This window comes from Calidris pugnax, unplaced genomic scaffold, assembly GCF_001431845.1.
Source record: "Calidris pugnax isolate Ruff unplaced genomic scaffold, ASM143184v1 scaffold219, whole genome shotgun sequence".
NCBI classification, from domain to species: Eukaryota; Metazoa; Chordata; class Aves; order Charadriiformes; family Scolopacidae; genus Calidris; species Calidris pugnax.
The window spans coordinates 9,375,654-9,398,199 of NW_015094507.1; the positions used below are offsets into that span (position 1 = coordinate 9,375,654).

Here is a 22,546-nt window from a genome sequence, read left to right on the forward strand (position 1 = left end):
TGTATGTTGTTGTAAGTTGAGCATTGCATAAACGTTAATTTTTTGTATTCTGGGATTAGCTGCTTTCAAATACAGAATTATTTAATCACTGAATTCTGCTTCAGATCGAGAAAGCTGTATAATAGCATTGCTTTAGCCATCCAATAGCAACTTCCTAACTGGGGAAGGTGGGGAGGTAGTTGTTGGATGCTCTACAAAGTTGTGTTGAGAACCCCCCTGTATGCATAGCCAAACTGTGAACTTCTTAGTTGCGCCTGGGTATTATGGGGGTTATCACAAAAAAAAACCCCAAAGCTTAAAAAATCTATAGCCTGGGATTTCTAGAATAGCTCTGGTTCTTAGATTTTTAGTTTGCTAGAGAGAGAGGGTGGAAGAGCCAGCGTATAAGATCAGAATTAGACGGAGATTATCTGCCTAATATGGTTCTCTCGTTAGCACAGATAATATGAATACCGTTTGGAGAACAAACGGATTAGAGAAAAAGAAATGAAAACATCCAGATCCTGAGCATTTGGAAAGCATGACACTGATGTATTTGTGTAACCTTTTCATGAAGAGCGATGCTGAAGTCAAAGAGGGGATTTTGATTTCCTTCATTAAAAGCTTATTAAATGAAGAAATAGGACAGTCGTTGTTTTGCTTCAATAGTCGGGGGTCACAGAGGCGGGCCTGATCTCCTCGGGATATTAATGCCTGCTTTCAGCTGGGGGAAATGAGCCGTCGCCCGAGTTAGCTGCAGCTTGATGTGCTCGTCACTAGGGATCCCCATATGTCCTGGGATCTGCGGCAGTCGGAAATGGCAGAGCTCGGCAGCGAGGAGCAGAGGGCTCTCATTGCTATTCATAACAGGTACCTCGGCTCAATCTGCCCAGAGCAAGTCTGTTTAATGTTGATCAGCTGTCCATCTGATAAACCGAATTGATATGGACATTTCCTCCAAGGGCTGCCCTGACAATGACAGCAGGAGCATCGGGATGTCTTGTTAGTCTTTTTCTCCGAGCTTGAAATTTTATTAACCCTTTGTGAGAGCCGAGCCGAGCGTGATTACGATGCTGCGCCTGTAGGTTCTGTGCCTTTCTCCCTCGCCTCTTTGAAAAACAGCATCAACCTTCAGGTTTGTTGTCTACATGGAGAACGGCTAGCTGTTTTGTTTTCAGATTGTTTTTCTCTACGTGGAGAAAAAATTGTGAATTATAAAGGCAACTTTTAAAACAGCTTAGTTTTTTTGTGTGTGTGACAAAATACATTGGGAAACTCTATTTATCTTCTCCACCCCCAGCTCATCTCCCTTTTGCATGCCTGCCCAGGCTGTGTGGCTCCGCTGGCCCTTCTCTCTTGCTAATTGGCACGAATCACTGGCCTGAAACAGTTGCTGCTGGGGCTCTTCACAGGTCAGATAGATTTGGGGCAGAAGGTTACTTTAGATTAATATCGTACGGGAGCAGTTGCAACACATAAGCACTGTCCAGAGGACACAGTGTTAATTTACTCAGTACTATGCCCCTACAGAGGCAGAATCTAAGCTGAGCATGTATCAGCAGGTATGTGAATGGATGGAGCAGTTCAGTTGCTCAGTGAATCAGTGCTTGGCCACTTTTGAATACGCTCAGGAAACACAACATGCCTTTGTACTAGGTTGCAATTTAATTTTAACTTAAAGGCCTTCATCACCTGTCTAGTTGAGGGCATGCATTGCGGGTTTGCCCATACGTGAAGTCTCCATGATGTAAAGGGAACTGCTTGAGTCAGAAAAGGTGTGAATGTGCTGGAGGTTTCAGAAGAGAGGGGTCTGTGCATCTCTAGGTTTGCAGCATTAGGAGGATGCTCCAGTGCATTGCTCTGTTCCCCTCTCCCCTTGTCCCTGCTCAGTTATTATGTCTCTTCATGACACTGTTGTAGTTCTGAGCTACATCTCTGGGCTCCTTGGAGTGACAGTCGCTAACTCAGCTACAGGGTTGAATTGGAGGAGGAGGGGAGGAGAGGGCTGTGCTAATGATGCTTTTCATGCCTTTTCCAAAAAATGAAAATAAATAGAGGGCACACCCCTATGGGATAACCTCTGCAGCAAGCCTCTCACAGGGATTTGAAACCCCTGAATTCAGAATGTAGCACACTGTGTGTTAGAATAAGAAGTGATTTGTAAACCTGTCCAAATAAAATTGGGTCTGCCCCTTTGCTGGACAGTTACCTTTGCTCCTTCTGACTAAAACAACCAGTGAAATATCATTAGTACAGAGTTTTAAAATGCTCAGCTGTTTCTCCTCTCCCCCCTGTGCCTTCCCTCCTTGGTATTATTGAACTGCAAGGTATCCTGTTATTAATTTAACTCCAATTTGAGCAGTCATTGACTGCAGCATTCTTAAGGTGTTCAGATCAGCTTGCTCGCAACTCCCCTGCTGATGTGTCCTTTGTTCCTTCCCATCAGTGCTTTCTGCTTGGCATTTTCTTTATGTCAGTGTCCCTCAAGCTTCTAGAAGACAAAACAAAAAAAGAAAGCATCATGAGGACTGTATTGATTACTTAGCTTTATTTTGTGAAGGAATTCAAACAAAGGGCAGCGTTCCTCCAAATGAACCTGTGGTACCCGTGGCTTACCTGGAAATACTTAGTGATAGTTCTTTGTGCTTAACACCTTTCAGTTGTAGCTTCTAGAAGTGCATAGAAGAGCTACATGATAATTTGTAAAATACCTGTTTAGCACATGTGGTTGGGTCTTTTTCCCCTAAGAATCTATGTTTTATTCATAGCATCAAAAATAATTGTACTTTTTCTTTGCTTTCAGTCAAAGAAGTCTGGCTGAGATTACGGAACTGATCCACACTGCCTTTCTGGTGCATCGTGGAATAGTGAATATTGGTGAGCTCAAGTCCTGCGATGGCCCGCTGAAGGATATGCAGTTTGGAAATAAAATGGCTGTTTTGAGTGGAGATTTTCTTCTGGCAAATGCTTGCACAAGCCTTGCGCAGTTGCAGAATACCAAGGTAAAAAGAAAAAAATTCTTCTACTGCCAGAGCAAGTAACTATTAGTGAATCTTCTGACAGAGAGGACCTTAAAAAAATTAGCAGTTATGATACGTATGTATATATGGAGCATCATTTGACAATCAGCTTGCTTACGTTACAGCTGTAGATAGATTGACAGGCAGCTACTGCTGCTGTGGACATGTTTAGGGACATGGGTTAGTGGTGGACTTGGCAGCATTATGTTAATGGTGGGAATCGATGATCTCAAAGGTCTTTTCCAACCTAAATGATTCTATGATTCTGTGTTTACCACTGTCTTACAGAATTACTGTATTGAGGCCTCTAGTATATATTCTGAAGCAGTGTAGCCATAGGTAGTAATGGATGAGTGGTTCATTTGGTGAATTTAATGTATATGCGATGGCATCCTCATGACAAGTTGGACGACAACACATCTGGCAGGCTGCCAGCTGAAGGCACATTTGGTTTCTTATTTTGTTTTACCTTGTGTTTTGTGAAAGGTTTGTCTGTTTTAGGGAATTCTTGGGAGAAAAAAGCTTCGTTTCTTTTTCTACACAGTGCTCAGGTGACTTTTCACTCTTAATAAAATTATTTTGTTAAGCATTTGGGTGCCCCTGAGTATTGGATTACCCTATTAACGTGGATGTACTGGCTTCTAAAGGGCAGCTGCAATCCAGCTGCTCAGCCAAACTGTTTGAAACTTTACAGGGAAACATTTTTAATGACAAATGAATTGTATATGTGCATGATCTTAGAAAATGAGACTGACAGAGACCATAAGAGATCACCTCTGTAGGTGGTTCTTCTTTTCCCCAGGCAGGATCAGCTACACCAAATCATTCTTGACATGTGTTTGTCTAGCTTGTTCTTAAAACCTCCCGTGGAGGAGAGAGATTCTTGGGCATCCCTGTGCAGTCCTGTGTAAAGCCCAACTACGTGTGTGGGTGAAGAGCTCAGTGTGCCCCTCCAGTGGAAACAGAACAATTCTTTGCAGGGATACTTTTTATATGTTTGAAGATCACTGCCATATTGTCACGTAAAATAAATGTTTGTCATGTGTGCAGTTCTCAGTAATCAACACAGTTTTAATCCTTGGACCTTCAGGAGTCTATTGGTTTTAGATTCTCATGCTAAAGCTCCTCGTGATGGTAGATGGGTATTTTTGTACTGCTTTGATTGTGAGTGTGACAGTTTCTCTCAAAAGTGGTGTCATTTTGTAACATAGAACTGAGATTCGGGAGAAGAGACAAAAAATTAGATGTCAATCTGTTGGAATAGTGGCTTAAGCCAGTATGGTGATAACTGGTAGTAAGTATTAAAAAAAAAAGTTTCAAATAGTGCAAAATTTTAGTCATACCATAGCCAAAATGGGGTGCAATTGTTTTTGTTATTGTTATTGATTTCTATCCATTCTTTTTTTTTTTAATGCTTACTAAGATTCTCAAGATAGACAAAAAGATTTAACCCTGCATCCATTTTTTGTTTCAACATAAGAAGAAACTTTTATAATATGTAGCACCTATTACTTTGCATTTAGTACATCATTAAGTATTGCAGCAGCAGTGTATAATCCCTGAAGACTTGCCAGGAAACAAGCCTACAGTGAAATGAAGCACAAATGCAAAGAAATACTTTTTTTTTTTTTTTAAAGCAATCATTATACTGCATGTCGGAAAATTCTGCCAAAACATTTTAGCACTTTTTTTTCATTTTTCTGACATCTAAATACTTTCATAGCTTCTACATACGATAAGTGGGATGCCATTATGGAAACTGATTGACTTAGTAAATTATTCTTTTTCATACGTCTAACCCTACTAGCAAAGTTAGAAAAATTGAAGTACAAGCTATAGAAATCTCTTGACAGGTGCAATGATTTAAACATACTGTATTTATTCTTTTGTAAATGATGAATTTTCAAATCTGGCATCTGTTTTTCAGCAGTGTGAAATAACTGTGACTTTTTTCCTTCATAATGTTTTGTTTTCTTTGATGTAAAAAGTAAAAATCACAGTGCTGCTTTTTTCGTGGCATTTATTTGGTAGCTCAGCAAATTGGCTAATGAAATGAGCAGCGTTATATCGTACATGGGACTGACCATGGGAGGCTGTAACCTCTACAGACAAGCAGAGCTGTCGTATAGGCTAGAATTTAAACTGAAGGGGGCTTTAACATTAACTGAAACCACTGCTACCAAGATAATTTTATTGTGCTGTTAAACTCTTGTCTAAGCTTGTGTATGATGCATTTATCTCTGTGCTTCTCTCGGGGCTGACAATTAGATGTGAAATTCTGTAGTCGTAATGAAATGCAGAGCTATTTTATAATTGCCAAGGGTAAAATTAGCAAAGTCAATTATTTTCCCTTAGGCTTTTCCCTGTAGATATTAAAAGGCTGCAAGGTAATTGCCTTAGGTAACACTTTGATTTTTAAATAACATTAAATATAGGAATTGTTGTTGTTAATTCGCAGTAATTTTCCTCTTCTTGCTACTGTTGTAGAATATCGCTGTAATAATGTTAACAAGATTCAAGGCTCAGGGTTTGTGTTTTGGGGGGTTTCTTTTAAACTAGTGCTCATACTTCTCGTATGTTTGCTAAAGTTATGCAAAAGAAGAGTTTGGGGGTGGTGTTTTGGTTTGGTTTTTTTAAATATCTGAGGTACAAGGAGTAAAAAATTCTGAAATGTCAGTTAGGGAGCATCCTGTAAAATAAATTCTGCTGTTGTGCTATTATAAAATAATCTAAAATTTTGTTGTTTGAACACACATAGTAATTCAGAAGGAAGCATTCTCATTTTCCATTTTGTGAAATTGAGACATTAATTATGATTTCAAAGTTGATATTGACTGAGGCTTAAAATAAAGTACTGAAGGGCAGATGCAACTGCATGCTGCATTTTTGTAATAGTGGCAAAGTTCTATATATATTCAGATAACAAGAACTGTTTAAAATGAGCAGTAATTTATTCAAAAAACTTTTACAGCTACAAAGCATTAAATTTATCAGATCACGTGTATTTAAAATTCTTCATGTTAACTTTTTGATCACTCTATATAAACTATCTTTCTTTTTCCTACTTCGTATTTTGGATGGTGGCTTATCTTGGGCTAAATTCTTTTAGTTGCTTGAAGATAGTATGGATACAACCTTACTTCAGAACCACATCCTGTAGTAGATGTTCCTGTTCCAGTAGGTGTAGATTGGATGTTCCTAATCCATAGATTTTAGGACAGAATTGAGCACAAAGAGGAATCAGGTTGGGATCTTTGAGTAGTTGGTTCATCAGCAGTGGATATAGGAGCCTTTGCCAAGGTTAGTTTTTGCTACCTACATAACACACTAGTGCCTGGTGACGTGCTGATTTATTGTACTGAGGTGTGTTTATGTGGAATGATGGGGCTGTTCTGATAGTTTTTCTCATTTTGAAGTTACAGTGTTTTGATACTAGGATTGCAATAAGATATTTGTAAAAGTCATTGTAAACATGTAGATATAGGAGAGATGGAAAAGTAAATGATGTGTGCCTAACAAAATGATACCTTCCAAATATGTTGTGAGATACGTGATAGTATACAGTTTTATATAAATATGTGAACAAATTGTTAGGAAATGTAAAAGTATGTGTTTAAGGGTTGGTTCATTGTTGCCATCTGAAGGGAACATATTCTTAAAATTTGTTATCTCCCTTTGCCTAGCCAAGGATGTGGGGATGAAACTGCTAATGCAAGTTTCATTGCATGGAAGTGCTTCTTTGATAGCAAAAAGTGTTAGTTTTGTCTTTGATTTCGGCTTAAGTAACCTTTATTTCTCATAATTTTTTTAGGGTGGCATTCAGATGCAAACATACCAAAAGCATTAATTGGCTTTTTTGTCCCCTGTCAGCCAGATATGTCATATAGACATTTGAACACAAGTGATGTGTGAATACTGGCCACCATATTATCAAATAATGTGCTTTTTCAGGGTATATCAGAGATCAGTTGGAGCTTCCTAGAGCATCTAAATCACAGAATCATAGAAGAGTCTGAGTGAGAAGGGGACCTTTAAAGGTCTAGTCCAACCCCCCTGCAATGAGCAGGACCATCTTCAACTAGATCAGATTGCTCAGAGCTCTGTCCAACTTGACCTTGGATGTTTCCAGGGATGGGACTTCTCCCACCTCTCTGGGCAACCTGTCCCAGTGTTTCACCACCTCCATCGTAAAAAATGTCTTCCCTATATCTAATCTAAATCTGCTCTCTTTTATCTTAAAGCCATTACCCCTTGTCCTGTTGCAACGGGCCCTGCTGAAAAATTTGTCCCCATCTTCCTTGTAAGCCCCTTTTAAGAACTGGAAGGCTACAATAAGGTCTCCCCAGAGTCTTCTCCAGGCTGAACAGCCTCAACTCTTTCAGCCTGTCCTTCTTCGTGGCCCTCCTCTGGACTCACTGCAACAGGTCTGTGTCTTTTCTGTGCTGAGAACTTCAGAGCTGAACACAGCTCTCCAGGAGAGGTCTCACCAGAGAGGAGCAGGGGGGCAGAATCACTTCTCTTGACCTGCTGGCCACACTGCTTTTGATACAGCCCATTTTGATCATCAGTTGTCTTATGAAACTATGGAGAGGGTACATAGAAGGTGTAATTGTGGCCAGTTTTGAGCCATAAAACTTTAGAAGGATGAAAAGATGCATATTAGTGCATCTTTTGTAATGTGCTGATGACTACAGAAAATTATAAAATAATCTGTAAATGCATTGCTTGCAACTCCATAAACAGATTAAGAAGGCATCCCTTTGTATGTAAAAACAAATCACCAAAACCCAACATATACAAAACAAGAAATAAAACAGAAAAAAGAAGAGGGGGAGGGAGAGGAAGAAAAGCCTAGCCCAAAACCCTGGAATACATTTAATGGTGGTGTTCTCCATAGTTCTTACTGAAATCTTAAGAATGACTTTATTTTTCCCCACTATAATTCAGTGAGCTCTTGTTGGAATGTTAAACTGTTCACAGAAGTACTTCAAAATTTACAGCCTGAAAGCTTGGAATTGAATCTAAGAATCTTGTCTGTCAATGCAGAGCTCTGCCAGAAGACCATGTTATAGAGCATTGTTTTATTAAGCATTATTTGTTTATAAATAAACAGTAGCACAGATGTAGTACTTATATAGTGAATGCATTTACTTATGTTAAGTTTATGTATTCCTAAAGGCATAAATGTGTTGTTTACAAAATAGGCCTTGTGTTTGCAGAAACATCAACAAGTTACTCATGTAAGTCTTCATAAGTCTCCCTGTTGCAATAATCTGAATGTACACTGTGCTTCATAAAGGAGCTGCTTATCTTCAACTATGGTTTCTACTTTAGTGGTACCAGTTGTGGCCCTGTGGGGAAGGCTTAGTTTTGAACTTGAGCAACTTGGTACCTTGCTGACCAGTGAAGGATATGGAGAATATCCCCTTTCTGGAATTATGCCAGTTGCTTTTTCAATGTAAATTGACATTTTTTTTTAGAATTGATAAACAAGTCAGCTAGAATCTACAATTTTAACTTTTTGAATGTCATGTTGGAAAGGTAGCACTTGCATCAGGCTTTTTCTTTTCCTGAGTGATGTCAAGAGAAGAACATAAACTTATCAAAAAATATTTTAAGTATTAAAACTGAAAAATCATGGAACGGCTAAAGAAATGATTCCTAGGATCAGTAGCAGTTTTCTGGTCCTCTATTCAACACTGAAAACTTGTTCTAAAGAGCATGGAGAGTGCATACCATCAAGAATCCTGTAAAAAATATCCTTTTTAAAAGGAAATGTCTTGTTTCCTATGTAAAGGCAGTCATTAGCAGCCACAGACTTGTAATAGGTCCAAATTACTGTCCTTCAGAACAGTGCATTTCATTTTGTTTGAGGTGAGTAGAAGCTTCTTGATAAATGTAGTTTTGAGGTGAGTTACTTTCAGAGCAATGAAAGTTATTTTGAAAGAGCTGTATTCATTGTTGTTTTCTCCGTTGGAAAATCTTAACCGTAAATACCCACTAAGTATATTTCCACTATATTTTACATAATATAAACAAAGACCCATAATCTGAATTTTCCTTCTGAGATTCAGTAGCTGTACTGATCAGAGCAAGCAGGATGAAAAAAATCATGGAGAAAAAGTGAGAACCAGAAGTAATGTGTTTGCTCCCCTTTACAGTGTTAATACAGAAAACTGAAGCTGATGAGAAAACCATTTTCAAATTGTGTATATATTTTTAATTATTCTTAACTCTTCCCCTCTGCTCACTTACCTACTTCATTTTCCTTCCCCAATACCAGCTGCTGTTAGAGATAAGTACCTTTAAAACGACCAGTTCACAGGGCAGGCAGGTGACACTGAGGCGTAAATTTGGTAAGAGACAGAGATAAGATTGGATTAACAAACACAGGTGTTGTGAAGTTTGATACTGAAGTTGAGTTCTTCAGAGAAGAAAAATGAAGAAAACCAAATTTTTTCTAGAGAGTGGGTTAAAGAGTTTTTCCACATTATCATGTCTATCTTGCTGTACTTTCCCCTGAGGCACCGTTTGATGGTGATGCACTAGACTAGATAGGGAGTAGGACACTATCTATATTGGTGAGTGTTTTTATTCTAATTTAGTATTTTAGAGTGCCAAAGGGGCATGTCTTAAAACCAGACACTGCTGAAAAAATATAGATAACTTTAAGGAGCTCTGAACTGATTTATGGAAAAGCACACTAAAGGAACAGTTTTATCTGGGTAAAGGGGGAGAAGAAAACCAAGGAAGAATTGTAATGTCTTTGAACCTTTAACCTATTAGGAGATGACATAAGACAACTTTGCCATCGTGATTGCATTGTTATGAAATAAAGCTCTTGATTGGGCAACTCTAAATAAGCATGTCTGTATTTTGAAACACTGAGATACATACTCAATATTGGCATACAACTTAGCATAGATTCTAGTGGAGGACGCAAACACACTTTCAGTACTGAAAAATACATCGTTATGATTTGTGCATAAAATTGTTGAATCAATCCTTGAGAAATCTGTTATTTGTTTTAATAATTATTTTTAGGGTGCACCAAAATTTACTAATTTGCATTCACTTCTGAGAGGTAAATTTGGTTTTAGTTTACCTTGAAGTAAAACATAAGAGATTGTAATTCAAAATTCAAATTGAAACAAATTCAATTGTAATTCAAATTCAAATGGACTTTATGTCCATTTAATGGACATGTATTCGTCGTTCTGCCCAATGTTCTCAAACACTGGATTTTTAATAAGAAAATTTCTTTACTAAAGTTTTGTTGACAGTCATGTGAATTTCCTTTGGTAGCAAAAAACCACTCTTTTTAATAGTTGATGAAAGTATTTAAGCATTGGGGGAAAAATCATGCATGGTAGAGATAAAAGATGAAAATCTGTTGGAATCATACTTGGTAATCAAGTTTTTCCCACACTACTGCCTTAAAACATTTGTCTAGCATTTCTGCTGACTTTAGAGGTAGCAGTTCTTGTGATGATGATAAAATTGTAGAATAATGGTAGTGAATCTCCTAATTACTGCATTGTGCTTTTCCCATTGCTCCTTTCTGTGCTTATGTCAGTGGTACAGTTCCTTGGCAAGTGCATCATCTGCCTTTGTTTTCAAGAAGTAAATTAATAGCCCCTAAAACAATACCTGAGCAAATGAAGCATTCGGGGGTTTTTTTTCTATAGATTTTTTTTGCTATTTCAATCTTTTGCTATCTATAACTGGTAATATAATTACATATTTGTAAAATTTCATTACCTTAATGGCTGCAGTTATGTGTTTGAAAAGTAATCTTTTGGAGAAATTAAATTAGAGAATTAGGTGACACATTAACTTATTAATTTAATTGAAATTCTAAAAATTAGTCAATCTGTAATTGTGGTAATAGGTTAGAAACAGTCTCGATTTTGATCTGTAAGAGTTCTACTGCTTTGCAGTGAATATCAGTTTTGAGATTACAACCACTTAACTTTGTTTTGATTCTTAATCAGTGCATTCCTCAAATAAGTCTCATCCTTTACCTTAATGGCCTTTTGCACCTGTACAGTTTTTTAAAGCTAATGCTTGTGTTAAGCCTTCCCAAAGTGAGACTCCACTGGGGTTAGTGTAGGTCTGTATTGAAAGAGTTTATTTTTCTGTGGTTCTTGGCCATGATACTGCTGGAAAATTTTATGTTTAGGTTACAGTCTGTTTTCTGTCCTCCCATTTCTGCATGAAAAAATAGTTTTGAAAGAAGAGTAATTTCTACCACTTCCTTATGGACATGTCTGATTTATAACCAGTGCCTTGTAGCAGCATGACTGCTGCAGAACATGGAAGGACTGAGTTTGAGGCTGATATCAAAAACATAGTCATAGGTATCACTGTGAATCATCAAGTCTAAGATTGAAGCTCTTTCCTAAAAATATACTGCAGGAATATTTTCAAAGCTTGGAGCTAGAAGGAACACAATTGAGTTTGAGGTTGTCTCAGTGCTGGCTTGACTGAAGAAAGTAACAGTCTCGGGAAAATGTTAACCACTCAGTTCTGATGATTTTTCAATGAAATACTAATGATTTTCGTAGTGGTTTGCACAAAGTCCATTTGATGTTCTTGCCTCTGAATCATCTTACTAACAATTTCCTCAACTTGCATCTGAATTTGTCTTCCTCATAGTACCAATCGGACGTGTGTTTATGCTTCTCCAGTCTGCCCAGCAGACCAAAGTCAATGTTTACTGCTTGAGTTCCTGAACCAAACATGTCTTTATTCCAGGTATTGTCCTCCTCAGAGGTAAAGCACACAGCAGCTTCTAACACCTGGTTAAGTAGTTCCTTTTCTGATAGAACTACTGTATGCCTCGTTCTAATTAACAGAATGATCTGGAAAATACTAATATGCTGTCTCTATGTGAAAGACAGGGGGCTTTTCGGAGATGACTGTTGAGCCCCAGTGAAGAAGAAAGTGGAAACTAATTGGAATAAACTGAAGAAAAAGCTGATTTTGTTGAGAGGAGAGTGAGAAGTCATCCAAGATCTCAAGATAATCTCTGTACCTGGGAAATGTGTTCTGGATAGTTGGGGTAGTGGTGTCTGTCCCTCTACTGTTTGCTCCCTTAATGTATATGACACTGAATTGGCAGATGCCTAGTGATGAAGACAAATGGCAAATATTTACACGCTTTGATATATATATATGTATGCATATCATGTGTAAATATATATGCATATAATAAAAAAAAATCAATTTTATTGGATGTTAAGGCCCAATTATAGAAGAATAGTTCTTATTATATTTTTTTAAGAAAAAGCAAACCCCCCCACTTTTCAAAGAAGTAATTGCCTGTCAAAGATTTGAGGCAAACATTAAAAACTGAGTATATTTGATATTTCCTTAACTGTCACAAGAAACTCTATCCAAGATGTTGATCTCTGCCAGAACATGTAGGAAATGGATATTCAAAAGAAAAAAAAATTATTCTAAGAGATTGAAGTAACGAAAACTTGTGGGTATGAGCTGTTTTATTCTGCATGAAACACACACTGTGAGAAAGGACTCTCAAGAGCCAGCAGTTCTGCGGCTTCATTCACCACCTACTTCTTAGAGAGGTATTGCCACTGTCCAGGTTTCTTGAAGCAGAGATGTTCATTACAGCTCTTTCTTTCACAGCCATGAATGTAATCATCATGGGGAAATTCTTTGCTAAATAGCTTTAGTTCATACACCAGTTATGAAATGAAAATTAATGTTCATAAAGTTGCAGAAGGTGATGTCCTCCGTGAGTGGTATTTGTGATGTCAACGTCATTCATTTTTTTATAGCTGAAGCAGTGGAAGATCACAAGTTCTGTTTTCTTGGCTTTATTTAAAGCCTGTTTCTTAAACATAGTAAGTTTCATATTGAGCATAGTAGGATGAAAAGCAATCAAATCTGTTTCTGGTGAAGTACTGTCTTAATATTATCGGCCTTTTTTTTTTTTGAGTGAGGACTTAATACATATTAACATCCATCTTTGAGTGGGTGGGATCTTAGGACATGTTTGGTTCTATACAGGGATTTTCATGATAAGGTGGTTAATGAACAAATTACAGAAGGACTGAAGGTCACAGTGCTTAATATTTAGTCAGCTGTCCTCCTGGAGTACAACTTCAACAGAGAATACACTTTTGAAGTGTGAAAACAGATTTTTGTGAGGATTCAGTTGCAATTCAAAACTGTTAGCAATAGTGGTAAGAATCTAAAATTTGTCTGGATTACTGTTCTTAGTCTCCCAAGAATTTAACTATTTGTAGTAGGTATATCTGTTCCAAGTACAACCAGTAAACTTAACCATTCCCTAAGAGTGTAGCCTTGGCTTTATTATTTCTAAGAGGAGAAAAGTTATTGTTACCGGTACTGCAGATGTGCATATTCGAAATCACATGGTCCTCCTCCACCAGCTGCTAGTGTCACAGAATGGTTGAGATTAGAAGGTACCTCTTCAAATGATCTAGTCCAAACCTTCTGCTCAAGCAGGGTCAGCTATAGCAGGTTGCCCAGGACCATGTCCAGATGGCTTTTGAATATCTCTGCAGATGGAGCCTTCACAACCCCTTTGGGGAACCTGTTCCATTGTTTGACGGCCTCACAATAAAGTGTTTTCATGTGTCCAGATGGAATTTCATGTTATAATTTGGGCCCATTGCCTCCTCCTGCCAGTGGGAGCAAAAAGAATTTGGCTCCCTCTTCTTCATTCCTTCCCAGCAGGTGTTTACAGAAGTTGTACTACTAAGAGAGATTAAAATATGTGTCTTGTAAATAGAGCAGTAGATTATGCTCCCTTCTTTTTGCACTGCAGTAAAGCTCATCTTTAAAATTAACCTTCCCAGGGTCAAACTTTTACTAAAAGTGCCTTTACATCCAGTGTGGCTTCAGTGCAATAATACAGTATAGTGCAAAAAATTATAGCAGTGATGTAGATGAGTTAATTGTATTTTTAAACGAAACACTGAAGTATTTCACATCTTGTTGGCTACCAAGAAGATGGAATCTTTGGATGGACTGGAAGTAGTGGTTAATATTAGTGTTTTGAAATTCAGCAGCATTTCACATGGAGTCTGGAAAATCTGATTCCTGCTGCTGCTCCTGGTACAGTGGGTTGTTGATTTGATAGTTTAACAAACATTTGCAGCTTCGTTTAGTTGATTCCATCTGTCACATGCTAAATGGTATTACTTCTGATTCACATTTATTCGGATACAGTCTTTGCAAAATAGTTAATACCACTTGCAGGTATAATTTCTGTCTGCTCAGAGCTGGTCAGATTTTTAAAATTCAGTTTAATCCGCAATTCTTTTGGGAACATATCCCAGTTTAATGGTTGTTTGCACCAGCATGACTAGGAATAGTGTTTTATAGCTGTGCTCTTCTGTGTCGTTTATTGATGAGGAGGGTTTTATAGCTGCAGAGCTCTGTAGTCGCAATACCTTCTTTGTTCACCGTTTCATATAGAAGAAAGATATATAATGAGATTACCTTGCCCAAAAGCATCAATCTGGAGAAATCACGTACTTCTCTGACCTGAGTCACTCATCAACAGCTGGTTGAGTGTTTCAGTGCACGGATCTGCTGCATTGGATCTACAAAGATGTTAGTACTCTGTGTAAGGTACCATGTGGAGGTAGAGAAAGGAAAAAATTCCTTCTGTTGGTTAAGTTATTGTTAAGGAAAATGACTGAATTATGCACTAAAAGTCTTTATACTAGTGAAAACCTCTTCTGTGGATAGTGTTGCATCGGCATAAAAAGGGTAACTTAAGACTGTTGAAAATCCTTAAGGTAGACTGACCTTAAGCTAGATACTTGACAATACCGACAATATTTAAATTGACTGCAGCTGATTATTTTGAAGGATTTTTTTATGTCTATGAGGTACCTTTTTATCAAGTAGTGGGTTTGGGTGATGTGTTTACATTGCATGTTATATTTTGCTACTACTTCATCATTAACAGATTGAAGAAAACCATAAATGTGTTTTCCAAGAACATTTAAAACTTGCTAGAAAGCAAATCACTGTGAGGAGTCTTTCCTGTGTGTTTCAACTGAGAGAGAGGAGACAGGTTAAAAAAATAGTAAAGTTCAAGGTATTTTCAAATAGTAAATCCAATAGAATTCAATAAACACTACATTTAAAAAAAAAATCTGTAGGCTGGCACACTTAGTTACCTGTATGACTAATGATGTTTACGGAGATTACCGGGAAGGAAAATTGAATTCCAGTTTTCTTGGAACTCCTTAGAGTTTTTGCTCCTTTTTTTTTAGGTATTATTGAACAATCAAAATCCAATTTCAGCAGTTTACTGACTTTTGTCTTTAGCTTCCTAGTGTTGCAATGTTTCTGTGTCAAATGCAGAAGAATATTTCATTTAATAACTTTCCATGGAATTTTTAGGTGTGGAAATTAACAAGAGGGTGGGTGGTGGAGAGCAAGTCAAATGCAAGTTGAAGAAACTTTTATCTGTATATTTAATGTTTTCTGAGTGTCAAATTTTTCTTCTTGTATGGAGAAATCTTGCTACGTTTTCAAGTCTGTACATCAGCAGCATGGAGTAGGGTCTGTCATAGCAGCTGTGTGAGGAAAGGATATTGTTTCAAGACCCGCAGCCCAAAGAGACAGAAAGAGAAAGACTAAGAAAGGAAGAAATTACTTGTGGTCCTTCTTGAAAGGAATTTGGCAAAGCTAAGGATGTTTGTCAAATAGAAATTGGAAAGGGCGAGGAGCAAAGATACATCCATTGCTGTGTTCTTCCTAGTGCTGTTTCCTGTCTTCCCACAAAAGCTTCATCCTTTCCCTGATGTTTCCCTTGAAAATATCTGGTAGAGTGTGTAGAGACACTGTATTACTACTCTGAAATAGTGGTCTCTGTAATCAATTCCATTTCAACTGCTGAATTTCAAATAAAACCATCACACGTTGAATGGAGCTCAAATTCATTCCTTTTTTTAAACTAGCATGAGAAACAGGAAAAAATACATATGCAGTGTTATGTTGCAGTGAACTTTAAACAAAATATTTCAAAGACAAGCAAAGGGAACAAAGTGCTTGAGTTGCTAAACTGATGGCAGCAATGTCTTCTTTTCATCCAAGGTGTTGAGAAATCTTGTGAAGGATGAGTGGGGGCTCAGAATTCATTCTTTTTACTGTGCTTGAAGGAGTCTGAATTGTATCTTCTAACTTCAAAGAAAGCGTTGTACCAAAATGTCTTGTATTCTGGCGTTTTCCTGTAGACCTTCTAGCTTTAAAGTTTCACTTGAATTAAAATACATGGCTGGTTTTTATAGACAGATTTCCTCAGATGGTCAACTATAGGCAAGAGCCAGGCTGCTGTACAGTGAACACATGGCCCTCTTCTGGGTCGTCGTGTACACAGAGTGCTTGGGGAATTCTGAACCCTGAAATATCTTATAGGTGGGTTCTAAGTAAGTTACCTGAAAGATTAAGTCTGAGTTTAGAAAAAGGAGGGAGCAAAGTCAATGTGTGGTTTGTTGAATGTCCCAAGTAATTTTCTGAACTGATAAGAAAATTACCACTGCTTTTATTTCTTCAATCGGTATTTAGAAAATCTGAGTTTGGGAAAGTAGATTCAAAGTAAATTTAAAGAACGTTGAAGGGCTAAAGCTGTGCTTTTTTGACAACTGTTACTCTAGCAGTAGCTTCTGATCTTCAAACCTACAGAGCTCTTCTGGCATTGAAACTCAGCTCAGGCTTCTGGACTATTTCACATTTGCATAAATCAGAGAGGTCAGAGCATGAACTCTGTCTTGCTATGGAATCAGTCATCACGTGCTTGTGTCCAGAATTTACATCATGTTAAACACCGAGTCTGCCTAAATAGTCGGAGAGATTTAAGCTTTAACAATCCATCTCTTCCCTATGTTCATCGTAAATTGATGGCTTTTGTGTTGACCTTTTAAAAGCAGAAGAGATCACATCTTTGCAAAAGGTGTTGAAATTATACCTCCTTAGGAAAAAAAAAACAAACCAACTCATCACAAAAAAACCCCCCGCCAAACCCTGGCAGAACTGTTGAAGAACATGTGTTTAAAGGGCGTGAAATTATTTGCATGTGATTTCACTTATCACCTGCAAAGAACAGGTCGTCCCCTGGGCTGCTCCTAGCCCTGCGGATGCTCCAGGGGAGCAGAAAACACAGTGCTTTGGAAGATGCTGATGCAGAGTGGAAAATGAAAAATAGACTGGAAGTTTGTTTTCTCTCAATATGATGTTACTCCTGCTCATCTGCAGTACCTGAGAGGGACCAGGCTTCTCAAAAATGTGTAAAGGAGTGGAGGAACAGTGGGAAGAGAGGTTATGAATAGGCTGCTTTTGGTCTCTTTTGAGACACCGCTGTTTTCAAGCACTGATTCTGGCAATCCTTTCTTCTCTTTCCCCATCTTTGAACTTGTTTAAAATGGAGCTCAACCTTCAAATGAGAAGAAAGAAAAGCAGTTGAGAGCACTTGATTTTTCATCTACCTTTCCTGTTCTTCAAACTTGCTTATCAGAAGCATCGAGTGGAACAGGGCCCTGGTCAGGCAGAAAGGCACCAGTGAGAAGAGAGATGACCTGGATACTGTTTTCTGCTCTTCCACTGGCACTGTATGATTTTAGGGAAAATCAGTTCCCTGTCACTGTTTTCCCCTTATATAAAACAGGAAGGAATAAATTGCACAGGGGATGTTGATTGCTTTCAAATTTTCTGATGAAAAGTGCTGCATAAGAACTAGTCAGTGTATCGTTGACTGCATGAATACTACTGAATCTGTAATAATTTTTCTTCCTCTATGTCAGTTTTGGATACAGAGGAAAATTACCTGGTTTCCTCATTTCTCATTGCTTTTCCCAGCACTCAGGACCCCAGGCCACTGATGTTATGCAGCAGATGCTTTTCATAGATCGGATTAAGGGTTGATGAAGTAACAGAGGCTCATGCAAGCATCCCACTGTGCTCTTGAAACTGAAATTTCATTCCTGGTAGTGATCTGTATGGCCTTGCATTTACCTTAGAAAAATATATTTTATTTTATTTTAAAGAGGAGACATTTGGAAAGAAGGGAGGTAATATTAATACTAAATTCTTGCTAACATATAGTGTTCAATATGTCACTAAAGGCCTAATGGTATTTAGTGTGTGGATTCTTCTAAACAGTGGATATGTAATTCTCCTAAGATGTTTTATAAACTATAGGAGGAAGAGGTACAATTGTTCACAAATGTTTCACCAAGATTGTTTTAAGTCAGTTAAAATTGCCTTTGAGAGTAGAGTTGCACTAAAAAGAGAGAGGAGAGATGGAAAAAAGAAACCCCAAAACAGGGTCCTGCTCAGTCTAGAGTTTCAGGCGAGAGAGGAAAAGGTCTAGTTATCCAGAGCCAGATGCATTGTTAAAAGTTCATACTATCACTTTGACATTTAGAGTAGGACTCAGTGTCTTTGTAAATTCCTCTTCGTATTACCAGTGTAGGTCTCTGAGCTCAGGCCATTTCACAAACCATAACATTTTTTAGTGAGTGATTGATCTGTATTATGTGTCCTAGCCATCAGAAGAATCTTGGGATGTTGCTTGTATAAACTGTAATACAATCTGATCCTGGGCATTTAGTTACAGACTTTCATAGACCTATTGGCGATACTCAATCCTCCTGGATTTAGGAATAGGGCTTATCTGATACCTACCTAAAAAAAAAAAAAAAAGGGGAGGGGGGGAGTGGAAAAAAAAAAGCCCCTCATTTTCTCTGTTCCCCACTTAAATAACTCAACACATCTGGTAACACTGTAGGATCATTGTCCTTTCAGTTCCTCTGCAGCTCTTATTGCTACAATATTTCTTTGGTATCTAGTTTCCTAAAGGGCAACGTGATTTTTCTTTTTTTTTTTTTTTTTTTTTTTTTTTTTTTTTTTTTTTTTTTTTTTTTTTTTTTTTTTTTTTTTTTTTTGGCTGTTTTTATAGGTCTTGCAAATTAACCCATATGCATTGCAAGAAAAAACATGACTTTTAATCAGCACCATTTCTAAAGTTAGCACTTGCTCTGTGTATATGAATATGTATATGAAACAGTGTTTAAAAAAAAAATACAACCTTTCTGCTAGTACTCAAAACTAGCATACAAATGTGTTTTTATTATCAAATAAAGTATGCCTAAATGTTAAAGTATCTTTCTGTCAGGGGTTTTATCATTTGACTTCTTGTCTTCAGTTACAAGAATGATAAAAATTGAAACTAAATCTTTTAATTCAATAAGAACTGTGTTGAATTGTAGGAAGCATAAAGAGGGATCAGATATAGACTCATATGCATAGGAAATTAAACATTCAAGAAATTAAAACTTTGTGAGCAACTAAAGGGGTAGCCTTAAGGTGTGCTTATTTGAAATGCCTGTATTTAATTTTGCAATAAATCCGAGTATTTTGTTCCAATTAAGACAGTTCGTGTGCACGACTTTAAATTGTACAGTAGTTCCAGGGAGACCGTGGACTGCTTGTTTTACATTCTGGATCAAGTTCAGATTTTTAGGCTTTGCTTGAATAAAATAAAAAGTCTGAACCCTGAAGATAATACAGATTGATAAATCTGATTTAAACATTCCCGTGTTGCAGACTTTCAGTGTATGTGGTACAGCTGAGCCTCAGGCCATGCACTAAATACATCCACAGTGCATTCCCAGGGCACCCGAATACCAAATGATCACATTTGAAAGGTTACCTTTCTATGGATTCTGACTTTTCTGTATTAGCCATGAAGATTAGAATTTTAACAGCTCCCATTGAGAGGTATTGTGAGGTATTTACTTGGCAGGAAAAAAACAAAACAAAACAAAGCCCAGATGAGGTACTGTCTCATATTCATGAGCTGGGATTTATTAGTTCTGTGAACGTCCTTGTGAGAATACACTCCATAGTTCACACTTTAGGAAAAAAAAGTCTTGTTTTTTCATTTATATTAACTTAAAACTTTGATAGAAGAGTTACTGTAGTAGAGGTTTTAGTGGAGAGGCAGGCTCGTGCTTGTGCAGGGTATATCCCAGTAAATCCTGTCGTCTTTCACAACTAACTTTCTGCAGGGAGATTTATGATCATTTATCTCTCTGGAAATCCGGCAGTAGCTTTGTTAGTAAATTTGGTAATAAATGTGTAAGGCTTTTTCTCCTTTTCTTTTACAGGTTGTGGAGCTCATTTCAAGTGCTATTGGCGACTTAGTTCAAGGCATATATTATGAAAACTCAAAATCATCTGAGGTAAGAATTTCAGTAGTTTGACATACCCAAGAAGTTTGGTGGTATTAGTGTGTGACTACAATAAATGTGATGACTTTCTCATCTGTTTAAAAGGAGGGAGGGGGAGGAAGAGAATTAGCAGCGGTCCTAGTGGGTGTCAGCAGTAACATCGTTATGACACCTGTGAACTCTGATGGAAATTGCTAGAAATGCTCAAGGAGGGACTATTTTATTTCTGTGAGTGCTTAATAAAATGATATCACATGTCATTACCGGGAGCTCTAGACTTGTCTTGCTATGGGCTTTCCAAACACTTCCAGAGGTTTCTAGTCGGGGCTCTGTTAAAGGCATTTATTACAATGTTGTCAACATCATTAACATTTTCATGTTAAATCTCTCATTTCCAAGCCTAAAGGTGTTTACAGAATGCTTCATCCCGAACTTAGATCAGGTCCTTTCTCCTTCTGAGTGTTCACCATTTGACAGTATAAACATGAGTTTTGTCCTGCAGCAGTGGGTGGGGTGGGTGGAGAAGAACTGTGTTCTTCTCCACCAGAAGTCCCCGTGCACACGTTGGAGGAGTCGGCGTGGGCAAAGGCAGTGGCTGCCAGCGTTCCACATAAAATAGTCTTGTATTTCTTCAGGGGAAATTACAGATGTACTGTGCTATTGTTTGGCAAGAATTGTGATGAAAATCGGTCAAATTTAGATCTAGATATTTTTGTCTTTACTGGAGTATTTAAGGAAACTTGTAGAGACACTTCTTGAAGTAGGCTTGCTTGGGGAGAGTGTTGGAGCAAAAAAGAATTCTTTCATTCATTTACTATGACAGTATCTTAGCACATGCAAAAAATTGATAATTTAAAGTTGCCATGACCTCTACAGGCTTTATGATAGCAAGTTTTCACTGTTATGGCAATGATGAGCGGTGTGTATATGTGAATATCTATCTTGAAATCCACTGAGGTAGGTAGATTTACTTACAGGGACATAATGTCATGTGCCTAGTTTGCCTTGGAGACCTGAATTGTAATATTCAGTAGGCGAAATAGCTTGAAGGTTGCAGAAGCACATGAATTCATTTGTATTTGTTATGTATTTAGACTGCAGCTCTGGCTTACTATTGCCATGTTGTAATACGTAGCAACATTAATACCTTGGTGGAAGCCCTGATGGCATGGGTTATTGCTACAGGAGATACCTGCACTGATGGCCCCACACCAGCCAAACCGCGGTGGGCAAGCAGTGAGTGTCAAGCTGTGGATGAGCCATCAGCTAACTGTGGCCAGTCCCACTGCACCCAGTGGCTCTGCGGGTTGGTGTCTGTCTATCCTGCTCTGCAGCAGCAAAGATGTTCCTAAAACTAACCTCACTGAAGCTTATCCCTTTCATTTAGATTGAAACCAGTGAGGCAGGGAGGGATCATGCTGATGAGCTGAGCTCTCCCCTGGAGGAAGTGAGAGCCTCCAGCAGGAAAGAGATAAGGGCAGGCTCAGGAGATGCCTGGGGCCACGGGCTCGCTGGGCAGCATGGCAGAGATGTCCTCTGGCACCTCGTGGGGAGGGACCCCGGGTGGCAGCGATGCCATGTTGGGCACTTGGCCATCCTTCTGCACCTGATGAGTTTAACCCGTGGATAAACAGACTGCAGCCTTTGGGGCTGCTCCCGAGTACTGTGTTTAGGGTTAGATGCTAAAAATAGATGACATCTTTGAAACTTTTGCAAAGAATGCTTAAATTTATTTTTTTTTTATACTCAAGCAGGTTTCTAAATACAGGTAAGGTAGATCCCCAAAGTATCACATTTTAAACACCTACTCTTTTGTGTGTAGAAGAAAAGCTCTACAAGTTCATCTCAGCAATGAAACTGCATTTTATTTTAACTATGGCTGCTGCATAAATGAGAGATGTTGTGGACTTTTTTGGGTTCCTGCCACTGCAGAAGGTCTTAATCTTTCTTGATCTTTCTTTTTCTGTTTATTTTCTGTTGCAATACTGAAGCACTCCACATGTGTAGGTTGCAAGGGTAGTGTGAGATAAACTGAGCACAGCTGCGCAGTGTTTACGCTTCCCTGGCCCAATTACAAATAGCAAATACTTACTTTGCTTCAGTGCCTCTTTTTGTCAAAGGAGAGTTGAAAGTACAGTATACCCTTCCTAAGAGGAACCCAGTTAACTCAAAATACGATTAGTACAGTGGCATAATAGATACTGAAAAATACATGACAGTGTCTGAAGTTTAGTCCTTTCAATGGGTGGTGCGTGGCTTCTGATGAGACCTGGAACAAACAAGTGTGGGATCTACTTTAATTATTAT

At 38.1% G+C, this 22,546-nt stretch overlaps 1 protein-coding gene across 2 annotated transcripts in view; it reads left to right on the top strand.

Moving 5' to 3' along the window:
* The window catches only part of PDSS2 (prenyl (decaprenyl) diphosphate synthase, subunit 2), a 118,592-nt gene that overhangs the window by 71,159 nt on the left and 24,887 nt on the right, over window positions 1–22,546 (top strand). For both annotated transcript variants that reach the window (XM_014964743.1, XM_014964744.1), the window contains 2 exons: window positions 2,783–2,981; window positions 20,177–20,251. In XM_014964743.1, the coding sequence (XP_014820229.1) occupies window positions 2,783–2,981; window positions 20,177–20,251 (274 nt within the window). The remainder of the gene's footprint in view (window positions 1–2,782; window positions 2,982–20,176; window positions 20,252–22,546) is intronic.